Here is a 26,717-nt window from a genome sequence, read left to right on the forward strand (position 1 = left end):
ACCCTGTTCTCTGCAACCCTGCACCCCTGGACCCTGCCCCATGCACCCCCGCACCTCCAGACACTGCCCTTGACACCCCCAGACCCTGCCCCAAACACCAGTGCACCCCCAGACCCTACCCATGCACCCCTGCACTGCCAGGCTCTGCACCCCTAGACCCTGGCCCATGCACCCCTGGACCCCATTCTCTGCAACCCTGCACCCCTGGATCCTGCCTCATGCACCCCTGCACCCCCAGACCCTGCCCTTGGCACCCCCTGACTCTTCCCTCTGCACCCCCAGACTCTGCCCCACGCACCCCTGCACCGCCAGCCTCTGCACCCCTAGACTCTTCCCCTTTGAAATAAGAAAACGAAGGAGAATCCACAACATATACACACATGTACATACTTTTAATGCAGCGCTACCCAGCTGCTGGGATTCCTTCAAGGTCAAGTTGATGCCAAGACGTTTCTCTTCCCAACATGCATCAGTAGCTTCTCCCATCACTCTTTCCTCCAACCAGAAAAGGAAAACACAACCCTTTCCCTACACCCCAAGATGGCAAATGACCCATCCTGCACCCTGATATTTAGTAAGCCAAAATAAACTGCAAAGATGCGAGAGACACCTTTAACCAAGCAGAGGAGCAAGAAGGAAAAACACCACAGGCCACATAAATAAAGTTCATCTTTATTTAACCAAATATAATTTATCAGTTAAGTTGACATCTGTCAATTCAGTTATAGGAGCTATAAATAATTAAGACAGTCTTCTTCCTTTAATAAAAAGAGTAAACCAGTATTTTTCATTTGCAGTCAGCTGTAGAGTAGGCATGCATTTGAGTGCAACTGGTGGGAAAAGTTTTTGACCATCGATATTGTTCAATTTTAAATCAGAGTCTTCCCTGACCTGTTCCCCACACACCTCAAGACCTTATACGAACATCTGGACACCCCCAGCCCAGCAGCAACAGCTCTCGGCACCTCTGGCCTCCTCATTTTACAGGAGACTGAGCGGCAGATTCTTCATCTGCGGAATCTTTTCTTGGGGAACTAAATAGTGATGTGACACCTAAAAGACCAGGAGAGTTTCTCATTTATATATATATATATATATATGTTTAAAAGCTTAAGTGTTAATGGGAGGAAGTCTCAGATCTGTTCCTCAACGTTAGGCAGAGAAATGAAGTGAGCAGCAGAAAATACCCCAGACCTGGGTACAGGATGGGCTGAGGGTTGGGTTGTTGGTTTATTTTTGGGGGGTTTTTGAACAGTTTTGGCCAAACGAGCCGAGTCACGTCAGCGGGGTGGAGAGCACGAGATTCAGAGGTGCGGAAGGGGAAAGCGAGGCTGAACGTTAACGTTAGCGAGGGAGAAAGGGGAAAACAGTCTCAAAAATAGGTCACCTGCTCTTCTGAGGGTCTGAGCGAGCAACGAGGGCGAGATCCCCGCTCTGCCTCCCGAACACGGCCAAGGCAGCAGAGCTCAGACACCCACACGAGCAGGGAAAGATGGTTCTGCAGCTTCAGAGAGGTCCTGAGACAGCAAGAGCCCAAGCGCCCATCGGTTTGGACACATCTGCTCTGCGGCTTTCCAGAACTGGTTGCCCACTCGCTAATCCTGACCTTCCTTTCCAACACGCTCGTCTCCGGATAAGGACCAGCTCTGCAAGCCGACCTCTGGGTTGGGACAATGCTTGATCCCAAACTTTGATCTTGACTTGGACAGGTGCCTTAGCTTTGTTTTCCAGCGGGAGGCAGGAGCTGTTCTAACAAATCACTCCTGCCCTAAAAATCAAACCTGTCTGCACTTGGGCAGGGCTTTGTAGAGCTCAGCTAGTTCTGGCCAGCACTGAACAAGATCCCCAGGGAGGTGTCACAGCCCCAAGCCTGTCAACATTAAGAATCAATTGGCCAACATCCTCAGACACACGGTGTGAGTTTTGGGACTGTCCTGTGCACAGACAGGAGTTGAACTCTGGGTCCCTTCCAGCTCAGGACACTCTATGAGACCCCGAGCTCAACCGCTGTCCCTGCGCGCACACGGAAATGGGGGTTTTGGCACAGAGAACCCATCCTTGCTGATCCCTCTCGTGTGCTTTGGAGCTTTGTAACCTCACCTGGGTGTTCCTGCTCCATGGTGGGATTGCACTGGATGAGCTTTCCAGGTCCCTTCCAACCCCTGACATTCTGGGATTCAGTGATTCCAAGAGCAAATACAAGAGCTGAGGAGACAGCAGGCACCCCACACCCTCATCCTCGAGGGGTGCTAGAAGGTGCCTGTTCAGTAAAATAAACCTGAACCTTAACTCCAGTATTTAAAACGCTTATGAAGCGAAAAAAGCAGCTCTAGTGACCGGGACCAGCTCCCTGTGCAATCTGACTGATCAGCGTCTTCACTGTAACCTCGGTTCAAACCCAACTACTATGGAATTGCACTTGGTGATTGTCTTGTTACACTTATAATTTGTTTTTTTTTGTCCTTCCTAAAACTAGATTTACTTCCTGTACAAACTTGGCTTGAAATATAAACCACATAAAGTTCCCATTGAAAATAATGAGAATCCAGTATCAAAGATGAAGTCTCAAGAGAGACAGGGTGGGGGGAGGAAGCCAAGGAGAGCAAGGGTGGGGGAAATGAAACACCGACAACAGAACGAGAGGAGGAGGAGAGCCGTGATAAGCTAGTCGCCCACATCGGAGTCCCGGTCACCGATGTGCCAGAGGATGTAAAAGCTGAAAGCGAGAAGACCCGTTCCAAACAGGTCCCCCAGCGCTGTCAAGTACGGGATGCAGTAGTTGTCAGGGTCGAGGTCCCTGCTCCAGATCCAGTGCACCATCCAGTCGGCAACGTACAGCAGGATGACAACCTGGGATGTGGGAAGGAAAGAGCTGCATCAGCCACAAATCCTGAGCTCTGCAAGCTCAGCCTAAGGACAGAGCTGGGGGTTGGTCAGAGCCACCGCTCCCCCAAGCAACAAAAACAGCACCAAGAGGAATTTGGGGAGTTTCAGATGGCCCCTGGGCACCCAAATCCTTAACAGTCTCTGCCCGATCCTTCTTTAGCTTCACACGTAACCACCAAATTTAGGCTTAGAAAAAATAGGTGTAAATTTTACATCTCAATTTTTAGATCTAAATAGAACAAGCTCAAGGAGATACAGGGCAAAGAGGGGAGTTGGAAGCACGCAAGATGCTTGGGAAGGGACAGCAGGGTCCGGCTTCCAGAAATAAAACAGCAACTGCCCAGCAGCTGAAACCACCAGGGCGATGTTCTCCCCATCCACTTCAGTGCAGCGAGAGGCTCATGTTAATATCTGAAGACAAGAAAGTCACACGGGGTCTCTCAAGCCTTAAGTGCGGGACAAGGATGTGAAGAGTCCATAGGCCTGTCGCTAACAGCCCTGGTGTCCCCGGGGCCGGGAGGGGACACAGCGGAGCTCAGGACACAGCGGAGCTCAGGACACAGCAGCCAGTACAGGGTGGTCCCTCTGGTGCTCTCTCTTCGCTCCATTCCAAGCGCCCAAGCACCAGTTCACAACCTAAATTTAGCCCCTGGCTGACAGCTCGCTGCTCCGGCCCCTGATGGATGCTCTGACTCATTTCCTCGCGCTGCCTTCGGTTGTCGGGCTTAGGGGACGCTGAAACCAGGCCCAAGCGGAGGGGGCAGCACAGCTGGGCTTAAATCAGGAGCCCCACGGCACAGAGCGGGGCAGGACAGACCACACGAGCCACGGGGGCCTGCAAATCCCACATCCCCTTTCCTTCAGCAGCAGTTTTAAAATTGCTAAAGCGCCTTTTATATGACAGATGAAGACACAAGAGGTAAACGCTTCCGCTATCAGAGCGACTTAAAGTTTCAAAACTTGTCAAGAACGGGAGGTAAGAAAAACAGTGTGTACAGGTATCAACAACCGAGGATTTATTCAGTTTGATACCAGCTCATTTGACAAATACAATCTACTTGGCGTAACTCTCCCTAGTGCACAAACCTCTTGCCTAGCGACAGGCTGTATCGCTGCACCCTCAAGCGGTGTATCTACAACTGAACTGGCTGGACAGGTCCCCAGTGCAGGTGACACCGCAGCGTCCCCTCATCCCGGAGGGTCCCCAGCCCCCGGCAGGGCTCCCACTTACCTGGAGAAGCGCAGCCATCATGTAGAAAACTATGAAAATCAGGGTGAGCGTCGTGTGGCCGCCTTGCAAGGAGCTGATGGTGTAAAGGAAGATCAGGTGCCCAGGCACCACCAGAAGCAAGAGCACGCGAGCGGAGCGAGAATTCACATCTGCAAGGAAACCCAGACAGAGCTCAGGCTTCAGGTGGACTCGAACACACAGGACTCTGCAGCTTCCCCAGGGTACAAGGTGGCACAATGGTGGTTAAAGCACAAGCAGGGACCAGCACATCGGACCCTCATCCCCAGGCGGCAGATTTAGGCTGGTTCAACGCCCTGAATGGTGCCCCAGCTGTCAGGATACCCAAGGACTCCTTGCACCAGCTTGGTAGGAAAGTTTAGTTCTATCCCCGGAACGAAAGCTGTTCCAGCTGCCAGGAGGACTCGTGTCTCACATCTGACAGCGCAGAGCTAAGAATTCCCTGTCAACACCAAATTTCCTCGGAGCTCTTGTCTGCTCCTTGGTGGGCGATCTGCTTTCTAACAGGTCACCACATCAGAGACCTCTCGCCGCTCTTCGGGGGCACCCTTGGCCCAAAGGCTGCAGCCTCTTTAGAAGCCTGGACACTAATAATCTCTGTGCTGAAGGGCACGTTTGGGCTGTGCTCTGCCACACGACTGTCACAAATAACAGAGCTGCCAGGAAGCCTCCAGAAGCGAGATGCTTTCTGCAACTGCGATGCTTTCTCTAGCTGCAAAGCTTTCCAGAACTGCGAAGCTTTCTGCAGCTCTGTAAGCCCAGCAGAGCTGCAACGCTCCAGCAGCCCCAAGGTGGCTCTCAGGAGCCTGGATGTGTTTGGAAAAGGTGGAGAGAGTAGAGGATCTACAGTATACACAGTCAGGACATGGGACTTGAGGGTTGCGTCCTCCCGCACGGCAGCTTTGCAAACGGTCTGAGCGTCTCTAGAGGGCAGAGCAGACCAGAGGACGAGCCGCACCGTGAGCTCCCAGCTCCCAGCAGAATTCAGCCACCATTTCCCACGGCAGCGCTGCCACCGACAAGTTTAACCAGCCACGGACAAGCTGAACCAGCAAATGCTGCTGGCACGAGTCAATATGCTAATATCTCAACACCCAGCTTAGATACCTGAGCCGAAGAAGGTGCTGCAAGGGCTGGGGCACTTGCGAGGGGCTGTTTCGGAGCTCTCTCCGGGCATCCCGCTCATGTGCAGGTACGTGGAGATGCGACTCGCCTGCACGGCCACCAGGTTGCCACCCACACCTGCAGATATGGAGAGAAGCAGGAAAATGACATCTCCAACGCTCCAAAGAGCCGTTTCCAACAGCCGGCGGATCTGGAGCTGCCAGCTGCCGGAATAATGTGGGACAGTCTATTTTTGACCCGAATTCCACTTTTGCAGGATGTGAAGAGCTGAGACAAAGCACAGTGTTCTACAGCTTCCCCTTCGTAAAACAGATGCAGTTCCATTACTGCCGCTTTGACGGGAAGAAATACGTGAAACTGAAAAATGACAAGTCAGCCACCAAAACAGATACAGGAAGTTATTTCTATTATATAGACTACATCTAGATAGAATATACCTATAGTTTTTATACAGAATATACCTATAGTTTTTATGTAGACTACATCTAGATAGTATATACCTATAGGTTTTATACAGAATATACCTATAGGTTTTATACAGAATATACCTATAGGTTTTATACAGAATATACCTATAGGTTTTATACAGAATATACCTATAGGTTTTATGTAGACTACATCTAGATAGAATATACCTATAGTTTTTATACAGAATATACCTATAGTTTTTATACAGAATATACCTATAGGTTTTATACAGAATATACCTATAGGTTTTATACAGAATATACCTATAGTTTTTATACAGAATATACCTATAGGTTTTATACAGAATATACCTATAGTTTTTATACAGAATATACCTATAGGTTTTATACAGAATATATCTAGATAGAATATACCTATAGGTTTTATACAGAATATACCTATAGGTTTTATACAGAATATATCTAGATAGAATATACCTATAGGTTTTATACAGAATATACCTATAGGTTTTATACAGAATATACCTATAGGTTTTATACAGAATATACCTATAGGTTTTATACAGAATATACCTATAGGTTTTATACAGACTATATGTATTATTTTCGCATGAAGCACAATGCATCTGTGGAACCCACTAGTGCAGGATGCACTGGCGCAGAATTAGCTCTGTTATTGCAAAAAGTAACGAATATAAGAGTTTCCTTGGTTCACTAGGCAAAAGGGAGGACAAAGCTTTATACCAGGAACGATTCTATTTCCTGACTCTTGAGTCGCAAATCCAAATCTTTATGTCACCAGGTGGCACAAGGCACATATTTTGGAAGATGGGGGTGTCTCACCAGCCAGGAGGAATTAGGAAATGAAGAGAGTTTTTGTTGGGCCCCTGGAAAACGTGTCGTTTAGACAACGGCCTCCTGGGCCACGCTGTGGAAAGCTTGGGTCTAACCACCCAATACAAAGGAAATCAATTAGTCTCTTTAATCTGCCCCAAATAGGCACACGGGGCGACTTCACCCTCTGCCAAGAGTCTCCAAGAGCTGCAAAGCCAGAGCGGAAAGGAACTCACCGTTAATAACCGGCGTGAAGACGGCCATCCCAGCAAAGTTTGGATTCGTGACCATTTTGTCCAAAATTAAGCCCCCGATACTGCAGAAGGAAGATTGAAGAGGTCAGTGCTGAAAGCTCAGAGCACTGGGGGGTCCCTCTGCTGCAGCACGTGCACCCAAGGGTGACACAGACACCTACTGGCACACACCTATGGTTGTTGCACGTGATTTCAAGCCTCAACATGTGATAGCAGAAGACAATTTTAGCAGGGTCTGTTCTCATCGCTGCCAGAAAACATCAAAGACTAAATCCCCTAAGGTATGGTTTGCGGCAACGCAGTAATCAAAAGCAATCCTGCCCTTCGGAGGGCAGAGAGGGCTCCTGTGCAGAACACTGCTAAACAGGATCTGTGTTTACTCCACGGCCATGCCAGAATCTCCCTGTGCAGCAGCTGGGACTTTGCTGGACTCCAGCAGGCAGGTGCTTAATCACTCCTGAGCCTCACGACATAGAAAACACAAAATAACCCCCCATTTACTGACAGTCTGGGACTGTGGAAGCCGATGTTTGGTCCTGTGTTGTTCCAGAATCTTCCAAGGGCTAAGAGGTTGAAAGGGCTGGGGGAAAGGGTTTGTTGTCTGTCTGTGTTTGGGGAAGAGGGACTGAATTCCCCCGTGCCTCCCTACCTGCTAATGCCCATGGCCATAACGACCGGATGCCAGCCAGAGTACAGCACCTCCCGGGTTGCTTCGTTCCTCTTGGTGATGACGACCCAGATGGGCAGCACAGCTGCGAAGCAGACGCACACCAAAGGATTCACGTAGGTTTTGATCTCTGAAGGGGAAATAAGCAGAAACAAGAGATGAAGGACACATTCCCGCTGTGGGGAGGTGAGGTGCTACGTCACCCGAGCTCATCAAACCTGTCTGCACACTGCTGTCTCCCTCCGGAGCCAGAAACTCCAGCAAACCAGAGCGGGCCACCCTCAGATCTGCAGGACACAGCATTTCCTTCTCTTGGTGTACTCACAAAAGCTTTATCGACAGATCCAAGTGAGATCTCTTCAGTTTCTAACTGCTCATTCCCACTTCCCACTCTTGGGCAAGACCTCCCGGTGCTGCTTCACCTTTGGCTGAACCTGGCTGAGTCACGTCCCCGCGTCCCAGCTGCCGGGGAAGGAAGGTGGAGGGGAGGAGGAGGAAATCGAGAGCCCTACAGCTGCAGCTCTGCCCTCAGCATCCCCAGCTGGTGCTGACAGCACCAATGATTAAATCCACAGCTGCCTTTTCCCGCTGCTTTAGCCACAGTCAAGCCCCTGGCACTTGGAAGGGAGACAATCTCCCCCTTGTCACTTTACCTGGTGAGAAGGAAGTATGTGGATCACTGACAAGACTGTCTGCAGCTACAAGGCAGTAAGAAGGTCCGTTTGCTCCCCTTATCAGTTCTGACTAGGTCACACTAACTGAGGAAGCTTCCAGGCCAGGCATCCTATACACCCCAGAACAGGACGGGTAAAGGAAGAGGGTGAAATGAGAGGGAGACGCAGCAGCACGTGGAAGGACCAGGCAGAGACAAAGGCCTCTTGTTGCTCCTCACCCATCTCTTTGTACAAGCCCCAGCTGATTCCTGAAAGCAGAGCCAGGGTGACGAGATCCCCCAGACTGGCAGCGATTGGCGTGGAGACGTTATCGGGGTTGATCCCCATCTTCCTGGATCCGACGATGACCCCGATCATAATCAAGCCTACCAAAAGAGGAGGAAAACAGGATGAGGCCAAGGGGAGCCCAGAACTTCAGGAAGAATCATTGGATCATTTCAGTTGGAAGGGACCCTCAGGATCATCGAGTCCAACCATAACCCAACTCTAGCACTAACACATGTCCCCAAGAACCTCGTCTAAACACCTTTTAAACCCCTCCAGGGATGGTGACTCCAGCACTGCCCTGGGCAGCCTGTTCCAATGCCCCACAGCCCTTTGGGGAAGAAATTGTTCCCCAGATCCAACCTCGACCTCCCCTGGTGCAACTTGAGGCCTGGAGGGTGCGCAGGGTCTGTGTCTCACCCAGAACAAGGGAAGCGATGAATGCAGTAGCCACACTGCTGGCACAAAGCAGGATAGCATGGACAACGTTGAAGTGCCCGTTCGAGATCCAACCAAATACCACAGCTGTGATTGCGGCCAGGAAGCCAACCACAGTAGCCTGAACCTGAAAATAAAAACCAGTTGGTTACCAAGAGAGAGCAAAATGGTCACTTGTCACAGCTGGGTTTGCACCAACTACAAACATTTATTTCACATTTCCTTACCTGTATCAGAGCCATGTTCCCCGTTATCATCCTCCAGAGGTCTTTGGGTGTATCCATTTGGCCAATGTTAGCCTGCAAGAGGACACCGCAACATCATTAAAAACTGATAGTGTTTTGCACTTGCTGACAGTCAAACTCCTGCAAGTTTGTACCAGGAGCAGGAAAGAGTAATGACCTCAAATCCTTAGCTCTTAGAGGAAAGCAATTCAGTAGAAAAGGTGTGTCTGTGTGTCCAGCTGGGGCGCAGCTCTGCGGTAACAGAACCCCAGAATGTCAGGGGTTGGAAGGGACCTGGAAAGCTCATCCAGTGCAATCCCCCATGGAGCAGGAACACCCAGATGAGGTTACACAGGAAGGTGTCCAGGCGGGTTGGAATGTCTGCACAGAAGGAGACTCCACAACCCCCCTGGGCAGCCTGGGCCAGGCTCTGCCACCCTCACCAGGAACAAGTTTCTTCTCAGATTTAAGTGGAACCTCCTGTGTTCCAGTTTGCACCCATTGCCCCTTGTCCTATCACTGGTTGTCACCCAGAAGAGCCTGGCTCCATCCTCCTGACACTCCCCCTTTCCATATTGACCCCCATGAAGGAGTCCCCCCTCAGTCTCCTCTTGTCCAGCTCCAGAGCCCCAGCTCCCTCAGCCTTTCCTCACACGGGAGATGCTCCACTCCCTTCAGCATCTTGGTGGCTGCGCTGGACTCTCTGCAGCAGTTCCCTGTCCTGCTGGAACTGAGGGGCCACAACTGGACACAATATTCCAGGTGTGGTCTCCCCAGGGCAGAGCAGAGGGGCAGGAGAACCTCTCTGACCTACTGACCACCCCCTTCTAACCCACCCCAGGTACCATTGGCTTCCTGGCCACAAGGGCCCAGTGCTGGCTCATGGTCACCCTGCTGTCCCCAGGACCCCCAGGTCCCTTTCCCCTACACTGCTCTCTAATAGGTCATTCCCCAACTTATACTGGAACCTGGGGTTGTTCCTGCCCAGATTCAAGACTCTACACTTTCCCTTGTTATATTTCATTAAATTTTTCCCCGCCCAGCTCTCCAGCCTGTCCAGGTCTCTGATGGCAGCACAGCTTCCAGTGTCAGCCACTCTGTGACCATCACTCAGGCCTTACACCCCAGGGAACTAAAGCGCCTCTGTCAAGTTACTCTGGTCTTGCACTCCAGAACACTGAAGCTGGTGCCAGTTTTAGCTTCAGCACCTTCTCCTTCCCAGCTGCAGGAACAGGCCGACACTCTCCGACGAACCAGACCCGCTACAGAAGGGGTTTTGAAGGGAGCGCAAAGAGGAATCGACATCAACGGACCGTCTGATGAAAACCTTGCAAAAGCCACGAGATGCACTTTGTCCCCGCACGGAGTCACGCACGGCTGCTCATTCACCCGTTGAATTCACCCCGCTGGCTGCTGAGCCGAGCCTGGCTCAGGCCCAGCTGGGTCACGCTGCCCCCCAGGTCAGCTCCCCGTGCGCCCCGCTCCCGTACGGACCAAGGCCAGGGCAGCATCACATGGGTGGGGAAAGCTGGCAGCAAAACCAGCTGTTTCGGTTAAAAGCTGAGTAAACAAGGCTAATGCCACGTGGAGACCTACCGAGGAGCGGGAAGCGGCGGCACACGGGTCACCCGGCACCGCCACGGGAGATGCTGATCACACTAACCGGAACAGACGGAAAGTTGCTTTAATTCTTTGGCGTACGGTCCAAAATAACCCAGCAGAATAACCCAGCGGAATCACCGCAGGTTGCTGGTTATTGCAGAGCACAGGGGTTCTGCGCTTCCCTACCACCTTCTAGGTCATGGAAAGAATGGACAGGTAGAGGGTATAAGATTATATCCAATCTATCGCAACACGAAGAGGAAACAAGTTTGTCGCTATGAAAGCGTAAGGGAGCAATGTGAAGCGGTAAATGCGTGTTGGAGTTACTGGCTGACAGGGTGAAACTCAAACTTGTGCTCAACAACACAGCAGCGGTTTGTGCCTCTCAGGTTTCCTTGCTGGGGTGATCAACTAATCCTCCTGCTCCCCTTGAGAGAACTATCAGCTCATTTCAACCGGCACTGAGACGCGTCTGTCTCTGGAGTGAATTGATTCCAGTTGGTTTAGTGCAAAGGAGGAAAGACTAGAGAAAAATCAACAAATTGACTGGAGTAGCACTGAGCGCACCCAGCACAGGGATTTGAGCTCTATATGAAGCCTGACCTTAACATTCCAGCCACACGGCAATTAGGTTGGGATTAACATAACCTAGCTGTAGTCACTGGCAACGGGATTTTAATCCTTTAACTAATGGGAAAGTTTGGCTGCTTAATTGTGAAAGGAATTTCTGAGGTGCCTTAATGCAGCCCTAATTAGAAACCCACGGTCTGAGAACGCACCCCAGGCCGCTCTGCAGCGATCCAGGGGGAGCGCCCCCCGCAAACCTGCCCGTGGGTCCCTGCGCCGATGGAAGAGCAGGGCAGGGGGAAAAACCAAGAGGGAAAAGCCCTGTCCCACCACGCAGAGCTATGAGGACACCAGCTGTGCCAGCTCCTGCTGCAGCCACCGATGAACACAGGGGACAGTTTGGCATTCCTGCGGCTTTCTACACAGCAGCATTTCTCTGCCAAGCTGCCCCAGTGCTGCCCCATTCCAGCCCCATAAGGAAAGAGGATGGAGAAAACGGAGGCCATAGAAACACCAGCCAGTACAAGCTGGCCAAGGCCAAGTGGGAGAACAGCCCGTGTATGGGACAGCGAGGATCCTGACATGCTCCAAACAATGGAGAGCAAATAAAACAAAGGGATTTGTTTCCCAGAATGGAGGGGCAAACAAAGCTCAGCCTCTTGGCGTGTCCCTGCCAGCCCTGGCACTGGAGCACAGCTGGAGCAGGGGCAGCACGAAGCTTCTCAGCAGCTTTGTCCCCCCCTAGAAGCCCAGGGACACAGCCCCAGCCCAGCGCTGGCCCGGTAAGGCTGGCACAGCCGTTCTCCAGGCAGCTCAGTGCTCGGCTCCTTCAGAGATCGAAGAGCGAGGGCTGGATCTGATAATGCCGTGGTCGGCAGGAACGGGCAGGCAGGGGCTGGCGAGCGGAGGCCAAGCCAAGGGCCAGTCTGGGGAAACGCCGTTTGCCTTCCCGCTCCCCAGGGACAACCGCAGGCTCTCCGGAATGTGATACTCGTGTGCCCCAGGTTCAGCGGGTGAGAGGGAAGGGACAGGAGGGGCTGCAGGTGACAAAGGCTGGACGAGCAGCTCGGAACATTGGCTCTGCTGCCATCCAGGAACACACCCACAACCCTCAGGGGCCAACAAGAAAACACTGAGGAGCAGAGTCACAGCCAGCATCACCTCATTGCTCAGGATGGAGGAACGAGAGCAGACCCAGGAGAGCGGACAGAATCACAGAATCCCAGAATGTCAGGGGTCGGAAGGGCCCTGGAAAGCTCATCCAGTGCAATCCCCCCATGGAGCAGGAACACCCAGATGAGGTTACACAGGAAGGTGTCCAGGCGGGTTGGAATGTCTGCACAGAAGGAGACTCCACAACCCCCTGGGCAGCCTGGACCAGGCTCTGCCACCCTCACCAGGAACAAGTTTCTTCTCATATTCAAGTGGAACCTCTTGTGTTCCAGTTTGCACCCATTGCCCCTTGTCCTATCACTGGTTGTCACCGAGAAGAGCCTGGCTCCATCCTCCTGACACTCCCCCTTTCCATATTGATCCCCATGAATGAGTCCCCCCTCAGTGTCCTCTTGTCCAGCTCCAGAGCCCCAGCTCCCTCAGCCTTTCCTCACACGGGAGATGCTCCACTCCCTTCAGCATCTTTGTTGCCCTAAACTGCAGGTGGTGAATCCTTCTGGGGATACACAGAGACCTTTTCAACACTCTCCTTTCTCCTGCAGTGACCAGCACGGGGATGCTGCAGGGAAGGCGGATGCTCAGAAGCAGCTCTGCCAGCCATGGCTGCTGGACCGCCCAGGCCGTTCTGCATCCCTGCATCCCAGCGAGCACCTTCTGAGCAGCTGCCGCAGGCCCATCAGCTCCTCTGCGCTGGCAAGGCTCTTGCTGCAAGGGCTCTTCTCCCAGCAATTCACAGCACAGAGCTAAAAGCTTGGCAGCAGGCAGCTGACACCTTGCAGATCTAAGATTCAAAGCTACGTGTACTCCCATTGTGGGAAACAGAGAAACATCAGGCAGTCACTTGCTGTCACGCTCAAGCAGAAGATGTTCTGCAGAAGGATGGAGTATTATTGTCCGTGCTAGAGAGGGGGTCGGCCTTTCCGCAGCCGCGCTCAGCTTCAGAGACAGACTGCTGCATTATAGAAACATTTAAACACAAAGCAACTCATTTACAGCTGGACTAACCCAGCATTGAGGAGCGAGCAGAGCCTGCCCCCATCCCTCACAGGGAGCTCACTGTTCTGCAGGGACCAGACTGAATTCAAGCACGAGAAATGCCCAGCCGTGCCTCTCCATCAACCTCAAGAGGCTGTCAATCCACCTTCCAGCTCTCCCTGTGAGGTCCCCTGCGTTTTACCCTTTGCCGTACAATTCTCATCTCCTGGCCCTCCTAAACCCAGCTTGTTTTAGCCTGTGCTCAGCTTCCTCGTGAAGAAAATCAGATGGAATCACCTCGTATATTAAAGCACATCGTGTCTCCAGGCCCACGAGCAGCCACGACGAGGAAGAAAACTGTCAGCAGGGCTTCAGAACTATTAAAGCTGCAAACCCGATTGGTCCGGTGGGACTCCCTCCCAACTCCCTGGATACTCACAGCTGTCGACAGGCGAGACGCCAGAGTCATCTCCAGGTTCCCCTTCAGGCCCAGCAACGCAGGTACTAAGATAAATATCTCGGTCACGTATTTGAAGACGTCCCAGTGCTGCAAGATTAAAACAAACAAGACCATTAAGGAATAATCGTGGCCGGCAGAAACGTTTGCTTTGGACTGAGCATCTCACTTATCGCTTACTTTGCATCCCAGCACCGGCCGCGCCGCCCTGAGCAGACAACTCGGTTCCCTTCTGCTGCCACACTCTGAATTTGGCAGCAATTTTACTGTTTCTAACATTCATGTAGTAGCGACAACATGTTCCTGCTAAGCTTAAAAAACAGATCTCAGCCTGCAACTTCCAGTTGAAAATCCCCTGAAGATTAACCACTGGCAGAATGTTTATGCACGCAGAGGCCAAAATAGGGAAAGATGATGAGACTTTGCCCAATACTTGCAGTTTTTGGCAGAACCAAGTACTGGAGTTTGGTTGGTCTCAGCTGAGAGCCATTCCCTATATGTGTGGCTTACAAAGCCATTTCAGAGCAGGGTATTGGTGCTCCTGACCCTGCCAGCTCCACAAAGCAGCCCCCATGGCCTCCATTCCCCCTTCCTCACCTGGCACCTTCATTACTCAGGTATTTACTAATTACTCTGGCTCCAGAGGCGAGTCAGCCCACTTGGGCATGAGGCAGAAGAGGCAGCTGTGGTTATTTAGGAAAAAAGACAAAGAGTAATTGCAGGGTAAGCAGAGAGCAACTGGCTCCTGTGAAAACACAAAACCACCCCAAAACACTCACAACCGTATTTTAAAATAAAGCCCTGCAAGCTACACAAACATCACAGCCCCGTTTCTTATTTTCCATGGCCCCACTTCTTATTTTCATGAGTGCTTTGCAAGCAGCATCCAAAATAGCCCCCGCTTCCCACCCTGCCCTACTCCTTAAAGGACACGGGCACGGCTGGAATCCTGTTCTCACAAGCCGAAGGTGTTGACAGTCACGGCTCTTGCACTTTTCTTCGTGCAAACGTTACCTGCACCAGGCGCCACCTCCCGCAGCTCAGACCGCCAGGATCATTAGCCAACAGGACAGGTATTTCTTCCTAGAGCAAGAAACTATCGGCCAACACCTAACAGCAAACACAAGTTGCTCTACCTGCATGACTAATCCCTTCCCGTGGGGCAGCACTTCAGGTATTTGTGTTTGTTTTTCCACCCTTTGTGCTGCTCGCCTGCAGCAGCGCACCGACACATTCCACTCTCCTGCCGGCTCCTTCGCGACACCGCTCACTAGAGAAACCATTGGGGAGAAAGCGGCGCTCACAGGGGTGCTTGAGATGGGTGAACTGGGGCCATTTTGCCCCTGTTTCCCAGTTGATAAAAGCCCAGCTTGGTAGGACAAGCTCCCCGTGCTCTGCGGGTGCACAGACACAAGCTGCTCGGCTATGTCAGGCACAGCCACAGCCCTCGTTCTGCTTGAGGACACGGCTCCCAAGGATCCCTGGTTTCCAGACTGTTCTGATGGGACAAACATCCCTCTCCCAGCCACAGCACCTGAGGATGAGGATGGAGCCAGGCTCTTCTTGGTGACAACCAGTGACAGGACAAGGGGCAATGGGTTCAAACTGGAACACAGGAGGTTCCACTTAAATATGAGAAGAAACTTGTTCCCGGTGAGGGTGCCAGAGCCTGGCCCAGGCTGCCCAGGGGGTTGTGGAGTCTCCTTCTGTGCAGACATTCCAACCCGCCTGGACACCTTCCTGTGTAACCTCATCTGGGTGTTCCTGCTCCATGGGGGGATTGCACTGGATGAGCTTTCCAGGGCCCTTCAACCCCTGACATTCTGGGATTCTGTGAAACCACCGTGTCCCCGCAGCCCCCGCTCCAGCCACCCCAAGACTCGGGAGCCCTTTCCACATGGGTGCTCAGGAAGGGACAATGCAAGCAGAGGGACATCCCAGCTCGCTGTTACTGCTGGGCAGGAGGCAGAACCCATCGCAAACACTTCACCCAACGCAGCGGCACATCAGCCTGCGCTTCCTTGAAGGTCACATCCAGCAACAGGCGAGCTCAGCTCTCCTCAGTCTATTTTTAGGCAGGCATTACGATTATTTATCTCCTTGTTGTCCGGCTGAATCCTTCGCCATGGCTTCCCTCTAGCACCTCGAGTTTGATCAGCAAGCAACACGCTCCCGCTTCCCCACGGGACGCGCTGGGCGTCAGCAGCATCGCTCACAAAAGGAACGTCAGCGTTACTCAGTCCATGGGCTGGAAGTTGCTGCGCAAAAGTTTCCTGGCTCGTTCTGCCTCCAGAGACCACGGGGGCAGGACCAGGCAACAGCTCCGTGCAAGCTCCCTCACCTTATCCCAACCCTGGCTTTGTAAATTCACCTTTAAAGGCGGCTGCGCTGCAAACCGGTGCCAGCAGCTGGAACTGGAGCCGGCACAAGCGGCTCCCTGAGCAAGACAGGGGTGTTCCCTGAGAAAGGAAAAACAAAAGCCATCTTCAGGGAATGAAAACAAGGAGGTTTCTGCAGACATCAGCAGCTTGCTCACTGCAAAGGGCAGGACCCGTGGGGTCCTGCCAGCTTTCTTAATATAAGATGTTATACAACACTGGCCTACGGGCATTCAGCACATCTCGGGGCCTCCCCGGCTCCTGCGGAGAACAAAGCTCCTCCCAGAGATGTGGGTCCAAGGGGAGAACCAGAGTGTTTGGGGGAGACAAAAAAGGGGCAACACAAGAGGAAATATAAACTGAAGTTCAGGACATCGAGCTGTTAAAGCCCCTTTACCCCTGTAACAGAAACACGCTGTTTTTCTACGGGGCCTGTGGGCCCTCAACACAGATCTACACCAACACCAGAGCCACGGAGCTCGGACAGAGATGGGACCGCGGCCCGATGGAGCTTCTGGAAGAAACACCAAACCCCAGGTGCCGTTTTGCAGTTTCCTCCAGGCTCGCTGCCTTTCAGGAGCTTTGCCCTTGCACGCAACAGGTATTTCCCAGGTAACAGCTGCGTCTCAGCCTCTGTCGTCCTCAGTCACCGCGTGTGAAGTTAAGGCTGACAGCAGTCACGAGTGATGGCGCGATCCGATCGCAGCGGATGGTGATCCACGGCGGCTCGGAGGGGAGGGACGCACTGCAGGTCGGGGCTGGGACGGCCTTGGTGCGGCTGCTTCGCTTCTCCCTCCGAAACACCATGGAACAAGCGGCTGGACAGCAGAGCTACAGCGCAGAGCTGCGCCGGGGTGCTGTCAAGAAATGAGCAGAATCCCTCCTCCATACAAAACACCATCCATCCCATCCAAAGAACCGCCAGGGAGCAGACAAATCTGGAAAACAACAACTGGGGCTCTGCCGGGAGAGGGGACTGTGCCAACAGTCGGCTACTGGACACATCGCCTGGCGCAAAGGTCTCGCCGATCTCCATGGAGCAGAGGCAAATTCTCCTTCCAAGAAGCAAATCCATCAGGACGCATTAACAGGACAGCATGGCCAAAGGCCAAGGCTGCTTGTTTTCACAGTGGGGTGACCAATTAACAGCTGGATGATCAGTCCGTTCACCCAAAACGGAGGAAATTGAGCGTACGGAGCTCTCCGTCCATTGCAAACCACGGCTGCGCCAGCCGCCCACTTCATGTGCTCCCGTCCTTCCATCCACGGCTCCGAGAAGCCGGTTATCAGGATCAGCTCCCCGGACCGCACATTCCCATCCCCCTTTTCCACCCCAAGGCGTTTAGATGCCTCATTTCATTGCAAGGCTTAAGGGAGTTGGCAGGACAAGCTGTGGAGCCACACGCTGAGCTGCTGCAGGACAGAGGAGCCATGCAGCTTTATTTCTAACTATCATAAAAATAAAAGGTAGAATGCAGCAACACGCCGCAGTATTCACCCCGGCCAGAGGAAGGACTTTAGGCTGGGTTCAAATCACAGGCTCTGGGAAATTCCCAGAAGGGCCACGCATGGGTTTACAGAGACATTGCAAAGGGAAACGCGTTTAAAACGCCTTTAAGAAAATTATTCCGGTGAATCTCCCCTGGATTAATGCAGCAGAGGCAGCCTTTCCTGTTTTGAGTCACTTCACAGCTATCTCGAGAGGCTGCATCAAGTGAGGCCGTGGTGATGACCGGCACGCAAAGGCATGTGGGGAAATTGCATCAGGGACGAGAAAGGGGAGAAATGTTTGCTTGACCACCCACAGATACAAAACACGTGTGAGTTACTGGCACACAGCTCGGGTGGGGACGATGGGAACCGCCAGCAACACCGACGAGTGACTGGCATTTGAGTCTTTCTATGCCAATACTGAAAGGGCTTGTTTATCGCACTTAAGCAAACAGAGGAGCTTCAAGCGGAGCATTTTTGGTTGACCGCAGCTCCAAAAGGGCCGCCTCCTCCATCCAAATAGCTTCATAAACCTCCGCTACACAGATGATTGGGTTTTGTGCCTCGGTCACCGTTTTGGGCTGAGCATCGAGACAACAGCAGCTGATCTGCTGCCTGAAATCCTGCGCTAGAGCCGCGGTCCCTGCGGTCACGTTTATCACCTAAAACCAAAGTGAGACACACAGCCATCGGGTTCTTATCGTGTCATTTGTCACAGAGACCCAATGACATATCCTGTCTGGTAACACAGTTTTCACCCAGAGTAACAGGCGGCTCCCTGTCTGGCCCTTCCTAAGGCTCGGGAGGAACCACCGACTCAGCCCAGGCACCCTTGGCCACTTCAACAGTGTGAAAATGCAGCGCAAGGGTGGCTCGGCCGGGCTTCAAGTTCTGGAATGAGCCACCACGCCAGTGTGCCGCACACAGCGCGTCAGGAGCATCGTTGGGTTCAAACTGGAACATAAGAGGTTCCACCTAAAATACGAGAAGAAACTTGTTCCTGGTGAGGGTGGCAGAGCCTGGCCCAGGCTGCCCAGGGGGTTGTGGAGTCTCCTTCTGTGCAGACATTCCAACCCGCCTGGACACCTTCCTGTGTAACCTCATCTGGGTGTTCCTGCTCCATGGGGGGATTGGACCGGATGAGTTTCGAGGTCCCTTCCAACCCCTCACATTCTGTGGTTCTGTTAACACGGCCGGCGCGCTGGAACAGCACAGCAAACACCGGAGATGGAAAAGGGACACAGAACCCATGGAATCAGTGATGGGAGCTGGGGTGTCTCCAGCCACCACCAGGGGAGCTTTATTTCAAGCTGTAACGCACGGAGGGGTCTTGGTTCCCAGGCAGGTGCTTTGGCCGCACGTGTCCCAGCCGCAGTCTCCTCCTCGGAGCCGGGCGCTGCGGCACAGCACTGCCCGCAACCTCTCCCCCTCCGCTCCAGACACCACTGAGGTCTCCCCCCATCTCCCTTTACCCCAAACAGCATTCAAGGTATCAGGTCTCCTCTCCTTGCAGCTGCTATCTGCTGAACAAGCCTTGCCATTCGAGCCCCTCCTGGCTTGAGATCAAGCCCTGGTCTACATAAGCGGGATTCAAAGCCCAGAGCCACGCCAGGGAAGCGTCAGTCCTACCTGCACGATGTCCAGCACCATTCCAGCAGCAACTGTCCCAAAGCCTGCCAGCAGGAATGGAAAGAGGACCTGCAGCCCGATGGAAAAGGAGGTCTCCTTGAGTGGCGAGGCTGGCTCGGGACCTCGGTCTGTGCTGGTGTCATCACTTTCATTGCTTTGGCTGCCGTTTTCCAGCAGGGCGTCCTCTTCTCGCACTCCTTTCGCATTGGCATGAGACTCCAGCACCACCACTTCTACCCCGTCTCCATTAGGTCCCCGGAAATCTGGGGGGTCCAGCTGTCCCCGGTCCGGACTGGTGAGACAGTCCATGGGCACGATGGGCAGCACGGCCCCGTTGCCCTGGTGGGTCTCCTTCTGCTCTGGTTTGGAAGACATGCTGCAGAGCGGCTCTCCTGACCCTTGGCTTGGTGGACCTACAGCCAGCAGCTGTTCCAGAAGAGATCTTCTGCCAGGAGCTTGTACAAATGGCCTTTCCGGCATCTAGAGGCGACCTCTCCTACCCCCGCTCGCCTGCCTTTGAGTGCAGAGACTGCTCCTGCACCAGAGATCCCCATCAAGCAAAGTCCAGGAACAGAGGATGCTGAGCACTGAGCAGGGAACACCACAAGGACTGGGAGCTGCAGCAAATTCACTCTAGTTCTCCTCCTCTCCAACGCTGTTCGGCAGCCAAACTTGTCGTCTTTGAGGTGTGGCGCTTCAGCGCATCTTTCTTCAGGTCTTTTTCCTGCTGTGATGGGGCAACCCAAGAGAAAAACAGATGAAGTAAAGACCACTGAATAACACAGACGCTTGAATAGATGAGAAAGAAAAGAGTAGGTACGAGAAGTACTGGCTTTTAGAGATGATACAATCCAGAAAAGCTCTTCTTACTACCAGGGCTTGGTTGCTTTCTCCAGTAGCACTGTCCCTCTGCGGAATTTGAGCCTGAAGGCTCCCGGGGGCTTTTGCTCTGTTTCGTGCTCCCTGCCAAAACAGCCTGTGAGCTCCAAGTGTCACTGCCGTCCTCTTCCAGGAGAATTTCTCACCTTCCAGCACGAGGTGAAGGGAGTTCTTATTTAAAGTAACAGCAGGCCGCCTGTTGAGGTTACTCTCTGAGCTGAGCAGGCTGGAGGGTGGGAGCTGGCATCTGGACAGCTTCGCAGCCAACGTCACGCTCGGAGAACTCGTCTTTCACCTGAAATACGTGGGAGGAAAACGGATATTCTATTGGGTGTCGTGGCAGTCGGTATAACGGCTCATTCATCTGCGCGTTTCCCTTGCACGTACATTGAATGCTGCGCTATCCCCTCGACTCTAAACCTCCTTTCACAGCCCTTCGGGGGCTGTGTCAGGGGACCGGGGGGAAAACAGCTCTCTGCCCCAAAAGCGAGCACCGGGAGGGACCCAACCCGCAATGCAGGGACACCCGGAGGCCAAACTCCGCGCGGAGCCGGCGGCCGGCGCTCGGCCCGGGGCTCTGCCCGCTCCCCGGATGCCGCAGCGCTGGGGCTGCCGCAGAGCCCCGCGGAAGCGCTACCGGGCGAGCGCGGGGGGAGCGGGCGGCCCGCAGCCCCGTAGCCGCTCAAGCCACCACCCACCGGAGCGGACCCAGAGGCCCCGGGGAAGCGCTGCCCCGGCCCCACCGCTGCCCCTGGACCCCAAGTGCCGCCGCCGCCCGGCGCTCCGCGCATCTCACCGCCGCGGCCGCTCCGCTCTGCCCGCCGCACCGCGCCGGACCCGCTGCAGGTTGCCCCGCACCTCCCTGACATCACCGCCCGCCAATCGTGGCCCTGCCCAGCGCGCCGCGCCGCGTCCCCATTGGTCAGGCGTGTGTGGCGTCACACTTGGCCCCGCCCCTCTCCGCCGCGCTGCCCACGCAGGGTGGGGGAGACGGAGGCCACGCCCCTCTCCGGCGGCGCGGGGGCGTGGCTTGCGGGTCACATGGCGCCGGCTCCACATGCGGCGAGCGGGGGCGGTTTATCATTTAATCCGCCTTGTTAATTAAGCACAGCTTGGGTGCATTTTCTGCCATTTGGGGGCCCAGGAGCAGCGACAGGGCACGGGCGGTACATGCTGGCTTTCAGGCCTCTGCGCCAGACCCGCGGGCTTCTCTGCTGGAGTTCGGTTCAGCCAATATTCAGAACAGCGTCATGCACTCGCTTTGCATCTTCGCACCAAACCGCCCCACCACAAACACATAAACCGCAGAGCTCAGTGCCCTGTCGCCCTGTGGAATTCCTGAATGAAACCAGCTCTTCTGATTCACGTTTGGCTTTTACTTCCTCTTCTTTTTTTTGCATGACTGGAACTTGTGACCAACTGTCGTTTTTCCTTCCTGCCTTTCCTTTCCTTTCCTCCCAGGAAACACTCAGCAGTGAGTTATTACCCGGGGCGATGACGTGATCCCCAGCCCCGTGCCTTGGAGACAGCTCCGGAGCCAATGGTGACAATGTGACACACGCGTGTGACAGCGCAGGAACTGCCCCCCCCACCTACACCGAGTCAAGTGGGGCCGGTGACTTCATTGCTTAAAATAAGGAAGCAAAGGGAGTTGTGGTCAATGGCAGCAGGAGATCCATTGTGATCGAGACCCCCACTTAAAGATGTGGGTCACGCTACTTAATTTCTTCCTGTTCATATTAAAAACTGAGCACAAGGAGCTTCCTTTCCTGAAATACCTGTTGGTTTGGAAGCAGAGCGGGATATCTAATTATATAAAGCAGCATGGAGACAGCTCAGATAAACCCACTCAGGTCTTTTCTAACTTTCTCAGGCCCAAAAAACCTTTGCAAATCGGTTTCTTTTAAGAAAGTGGAGTTTCTGGAGGAGATGAGCAGTGTCACTGATACAGTAACTGGCAGAGCGCTGGGTTTTGTGCCCATCTGCTGCTGCACAGCCTACTCGAACCTGGTATTTCAAGGGGTGATGAGCATTTACAGTCATTTAACTCATTCTCAGGGCCTCCTGGTGCAACACTGGGAAAGAGACACCAAGGAAAACTTGAGATACACAGAGATGATGCCTTGAGTAAATCCATAGCACAGGTCCACACTCAGGCTGGGAACGGAGCTCCAAATCCTGCCTCCAGCCCTCGCCTCTGTTTTCCTTTGTCCAAATAAACCTGCTCTGTCAGGCTCGCTTTCCACCTTCATCTTTCCTTCCTGGCTTGGAAAATCTCCCCTGGAGCAACCACTATTCCCCCACCCTACCGAAAACAACCAAAACGCGCCCTTGTTGATGAGCAGCCCGGCCAGCTGCACGCTCAGGAAGGGGAAGCGCAGGGACAAAAAACTGCCCGAGAAAACAGAAATAGATAAAATCCCCCCCAGCGACGCTGCCGCACAGAGATCAGAAAGGCTGAGGATGAAAGGGCAGGAAACGGGTTTCCAGTTGCGGGACAGCGGGTACCAAAGGCAACAAAATGCTTGGAAAGAGTTTACCGTGGAGCTACATGAGATGGTGGAATGTGGTGCCCACGTGTTTTACGGCAGCCACGTAGCTTTAGCACTACCCAGCTGGCCAGCTCGGGGCAAGCACTCAGGAGGCTACGATGGGTATGGGATGATTTCCCCCTTTTCACAGAAGAATCCAACCTCGAGAGAGGTTCTCCTGCCCCTCTGCTCTGCCCTGGGGAGACCACACCTGGAATATTGTGTCCAGTTGTGGCCCCTCAGTTCCAGCAGGACAGGGAACTGCTGCAGAGAGTCCAGCGCAGCCACCAAGATGCTGAAGGCAGTGGAGCATCTCCCGTGTGAGGAAAGGCTGAGGGAGCTGGGGCTCTGGAGCTGGACAAGAGGACACTGAGGGGGGACTCATTCCTGGGGATCAATGTGGAAAGGGAGAGTGTCATGAGGATGGAGCCAGGCTCTTCTGGTGACAACCAGTGACAGGACAAGGGGCAATGGGTGCAAACTGGAACACAGGAGGTTCCACTTAAATCTGAGAAGAAACTTGTTCCTGGTGAGGGTGGCAGAGCCTGGCCCAGGCTGCCCAGGGAGGTTGTGGAGTCTCCTTCTGTGCAGACATTCCAACCCGCCTGGACACCTTCCTGTGTAACCTCATCTGGGTGTTCCTGCTCCATGGGGGGATTGCACTGGATGAGCTTTCCAGGGCCCTTCCAACCCCTGACATTCTGGGATTCTGTGTGATTCTGTGAATTCACTCCAAACCCCCACCTAACACAGAATTTGACAGTGTCCTGTCAAAGCCTTTGCTCCCTGTTGTAGCTCCACCACTCCGTCACATCAAAACGCTGATCTGCACGGAGCCCCAGCTGCCTGTGGTCAAGGATTCTGAGGGAACCTTGTTCTTAATCTCTTGTAACTGGGGATCTCAACAGCCAAACTTCCAGACTGAATTGGCGATGGATAATGACTTACTGCTCGAGATGTCAGTCCGGAGCAAAAGCAGCTCATGAGGGCAGGTGAGAACGTCAGCAGCCAACCCTGATCCGCTCCTAACACCACAAACCTGCCAGACTGAGCAGCGCAGATACTGATATTAAAAAAAGTCTACATGAAAATAATTTCTGAACTCCCCCCATTACCTACTCCGTGAAGATCGTCTCACTTCCTAACATCTCAAAGAGGATTTGGGATCACAACCTTTTCTGGTGTCTGTTTAGAGCTAGGCAGTACCGCACTGCCAACATTCAAAAATCCAGGTGTGCTTGGAAGGATAAAGGTTCTCCAGGGCAAATAATAATGACTTGTCCTGAGCACTGACACAGCTGGTTGGGTAGGCTGAACACAGACCTGCGCTCAAGATAGACTAAGATCAGTAGGTGAGCTACTAAGTGTAAAGGTAGTTTCGATATGCACGTGTCAGATGTAGCGGCTGCAGTGCAGCCAAAATAGAATATGGAAAAAATATTGTTTGCCCCTATGCGCTTTCTAGAGTAGTTTATATCCGTTCTTGTGGCTATTGGATCAATCTGTGATGATAACCCAGCTGCTGCCTTTCTCTAATTGTCTTCACCATCCAGAAAACACGAAAATAAGCTGGGGTAGTTGTGGTAAGTGGACAGAGAGCAGGTGGAGAGCGGCAGCACGGACACAGCACAGGCACCAAGCAGAGGATTATTGCCATGAATCAGGAGCTTTTTTGGTTAACGCGGTTAAACAGCTGAACCGTAGCCAGGCCCGTCCACATGGTGCCTTTCTAGTGCAAGCTCAGGCACAGTGTTCAAGTGATTCTGAGTATTTACAGGGCTACAATAAACCATACAATTGTGTTGGATCGAAAATATAAATTAAAAGATGCGTGAGAAGTCCCCTACATGACTCGCTTCTCATACCCCACTGCCCAACTTGGAGGTAAATCCATCAGTTCCAAAGAGCATTTACCTTTTGTCCCCTACCCCCTGCATTAACCACCCCTCCATGCGGTCATTTTTCCTTCCTGCTGAGAGCTGCAGCTTCCTCTGGGGCCCAGCATCGCGGCTCCGAGATCAGCTCCGCGGGTCCCTCCCTTCCCCACCACGCTGAGCTCTTTATCTCGGCCGCCCCCGCTACCCTGGGAAGCCGTGGAACCGGAAAGCGGAGCCGAGTCCCCTGCACGGCAACGCTGTGTTATTCGGTTAAGGGAAATAAATCCCTGCACGGCACTTCTAGGCCTTGCTACGGGCACTGAGATGCTGCCCTGCAACCGCCAACACTGGACTAGAGACCTGGCAGGTCAGAGCAGCGCGGGCTCACAGAACCACAGAATGTCAGGGGTTGGAAGGGCCCTGGAAAGCTCATCCAGTGCAATCCCCCCATGGAGCAGGAACACCCAGATGAGGTTACACAGGAAGGTGCCCAGGCGGGTTGGAATGTCTGCAGAGAAGGAGACTCCACAACCCCCTGGGCAGCCTGGGCCAGGCTCTGCCACCCTCACCAGGAACAAGTTTCTGCTCACATTTAAGTGGAACCTTCTGTGTTCCAGTTTGCACCCATTGCCCCTTGTCCTGTCACTGGTTGTCACCGAGAAGAGCCTGGCTGCATCCTCCTGACACTCACCCTTTCCATATTTCTAAATGTTAATAAGGTCACCTTCTTTAAAGGGTTATTGTAAGAGCCTGAATTTGGGGACTAAAATGACAAACACATCTGTAAAAGTTTCAGATTCAAGTTTCAAGCTCTGCATGGGAGCTGCGGGTGAGGACAGGAGGCATTGGCAGGAATCCATGCGGGGTTCAACCTGGCAGCAGCCTGCAGTACTAAAGACCAGTGTAGGCCAGTATTCAGAGTCTCAGGCCAGGATTCAGGGTCTCAGGCTGAGCCCAAGCCGTGGCTGAGTGGCCTCCAGATCCCTCGGTGGATGTCGTGCTCTATGGCACAGGTAAGACTCGTGCTGTGCCGAGCGAGGAACCTTTCACAGCACCTGCTGGAGAACTTCTCAACGGATTTCAGCAGCTCCACGAAATCCCAAACACAAGGGCAAAAGAGGAGCCAAGGATGCGACTGTCAAATGCAAGGCTGGAGGAAACAACTTTGCAAACACCTTGTTCCTGTGTTCTCCTTCCAGCTCTTTGCCTGGACTCTCCATGGTCACTTGAGGCTGAAAATAAACCAAGAAAATACAGGTGTGGAATGTGACCTTTTCTCCATCGTGTAGCATTTAGTGTGACCCTAAATCAGCTGGTCTGCTCCGGCTGGACAACGACGGGCACGTTACTGAGTCACGGTTGTCAGCTTTGTAGGCTTGGCCATAAATAAGGGGAAGAAAGGAAATGGCTATAGATGTAACACAGAAACGTGTTAACACGCTGGAATTGGACACGCATTTATGTGACTCCGGAGCAGAAAATCAGCCTTTTTCTGATGATTCAGAGGTAATTGCTGTACGTGCTCAAAGCACAGTGACTCATCACAAAAAAAAAGGATATCTCACAGAGCTATTACTCTGTGTCCTCACAATATACTTGGCATTATCAAATAACTACTCATGCAATGCAAAGCTGTACATGATCTTAGCAGAAAAGACCAGCGCATCATCCTGACACTGTTATTTACATGATGACACTAAGATTTCAAAGATGAGAGGCAATCGCTGAGAATGTATCACAGGAGCAGTAAAGCGGGGCGGAAAGAAAGCAGAGGTGTGCAGATCCCAATCATTGAGTGATCCTTCAGAACTGGGTCAAATAAGCATGAAATGGCAGCTGATACAATAAGGAAAGCTGAGAATCCGAAGGGCAAAGCTGCTGCTCGGGGAAAAGCACAGATGATTATCAGAAGCGACTGGAAGAAGCGGGCAATGTGCTTTTTCACCGTTAGATCAATCCCACGAGACACGGGCTGTTTAAAGCGCCTCGGTTTGGTGGCTCCAGGCTGCAGTAAAGCTCCGTTGGCCGTTTCGGCGATGCAGAGGCACTGCAGGATTTAAGCAGCAGCTGATGAGCAGCACTTAACGAGCTCTGCAACACTCCTGGTGCACATTT

At 53.0% G+C, this 26,717-nt stretch overlaps 1 protein-coding gene across 6 annotated transcripts; it reads right to left on the bottom strand.

Annotated features, from left to right (window-relative positions):
- Positions 1 to 656: 656 nt before the first annotated feature.
- On the bottom strand, positions 657 to 21,111 carry SLC41A1 (solute carrier family 41 member 1). Of its 6 annotated transcripts, none has more exons than XM_065038639.1 (12): positions 20,991 to 21,111; positions 20,189 to 20,489; positions 19,316 to 20,042; positions 13,800 to 13,907; positions 9,047 to 9,118; positions 8,802 to 8,946; positions 8,336 to 8,482; positions 7,426 to 7,573; positions 6,759 to 6,838; positions 5,243 to 5,377; positions 4,118 to 4,266; positions 657 to 2,850 (listed from the first exon to the last, which is right to left on the bottom strand). In XM_065038639.1, exons 3-12 carry the CDS (start codon positions 19,793 to 19,795, stop codon positions 2,665 to 2,667), a joined length of 1,650 nt encoding a protein of 549 aa, XP_064894711.1. In that variant the 5' UTR covers positions 19,796 to 20,042; positions 20,189 to 20,489; positions 20,991 to 21,111; the 3' UTR covers positions 657 to 2,664. The 6 variants fall into 6 exon arrangements, with proteins under 6 accessions (XP_064894711.1, XP_064894710.1, XP_064894707.1 ...); XM_065038638.1 differs by having other exon boundaries at positions 20,186 to 20,489; XM_065038635.1 differs by having other exon boundaries at positions 19,316 to 20,489.
- Between the last annotated feature and the right edge of the window lie 5,606 nt (positions 21,112 to 26,717).

The sequence above is a fragment of the Columba livia genome, chromosome 22 (assembly GCF_036013475.1).
Source record: "Columba livia isolate bColLiv1 breed racing homer chromosome 22, bColLiv1.pat.W.v2, whole genome shotgun sequence".
Lineage (NCBI taxonomy): Eukaryota > Metazoa > Chordata > Aves > Columbiformes > Columbidae > Columba > Columba livia.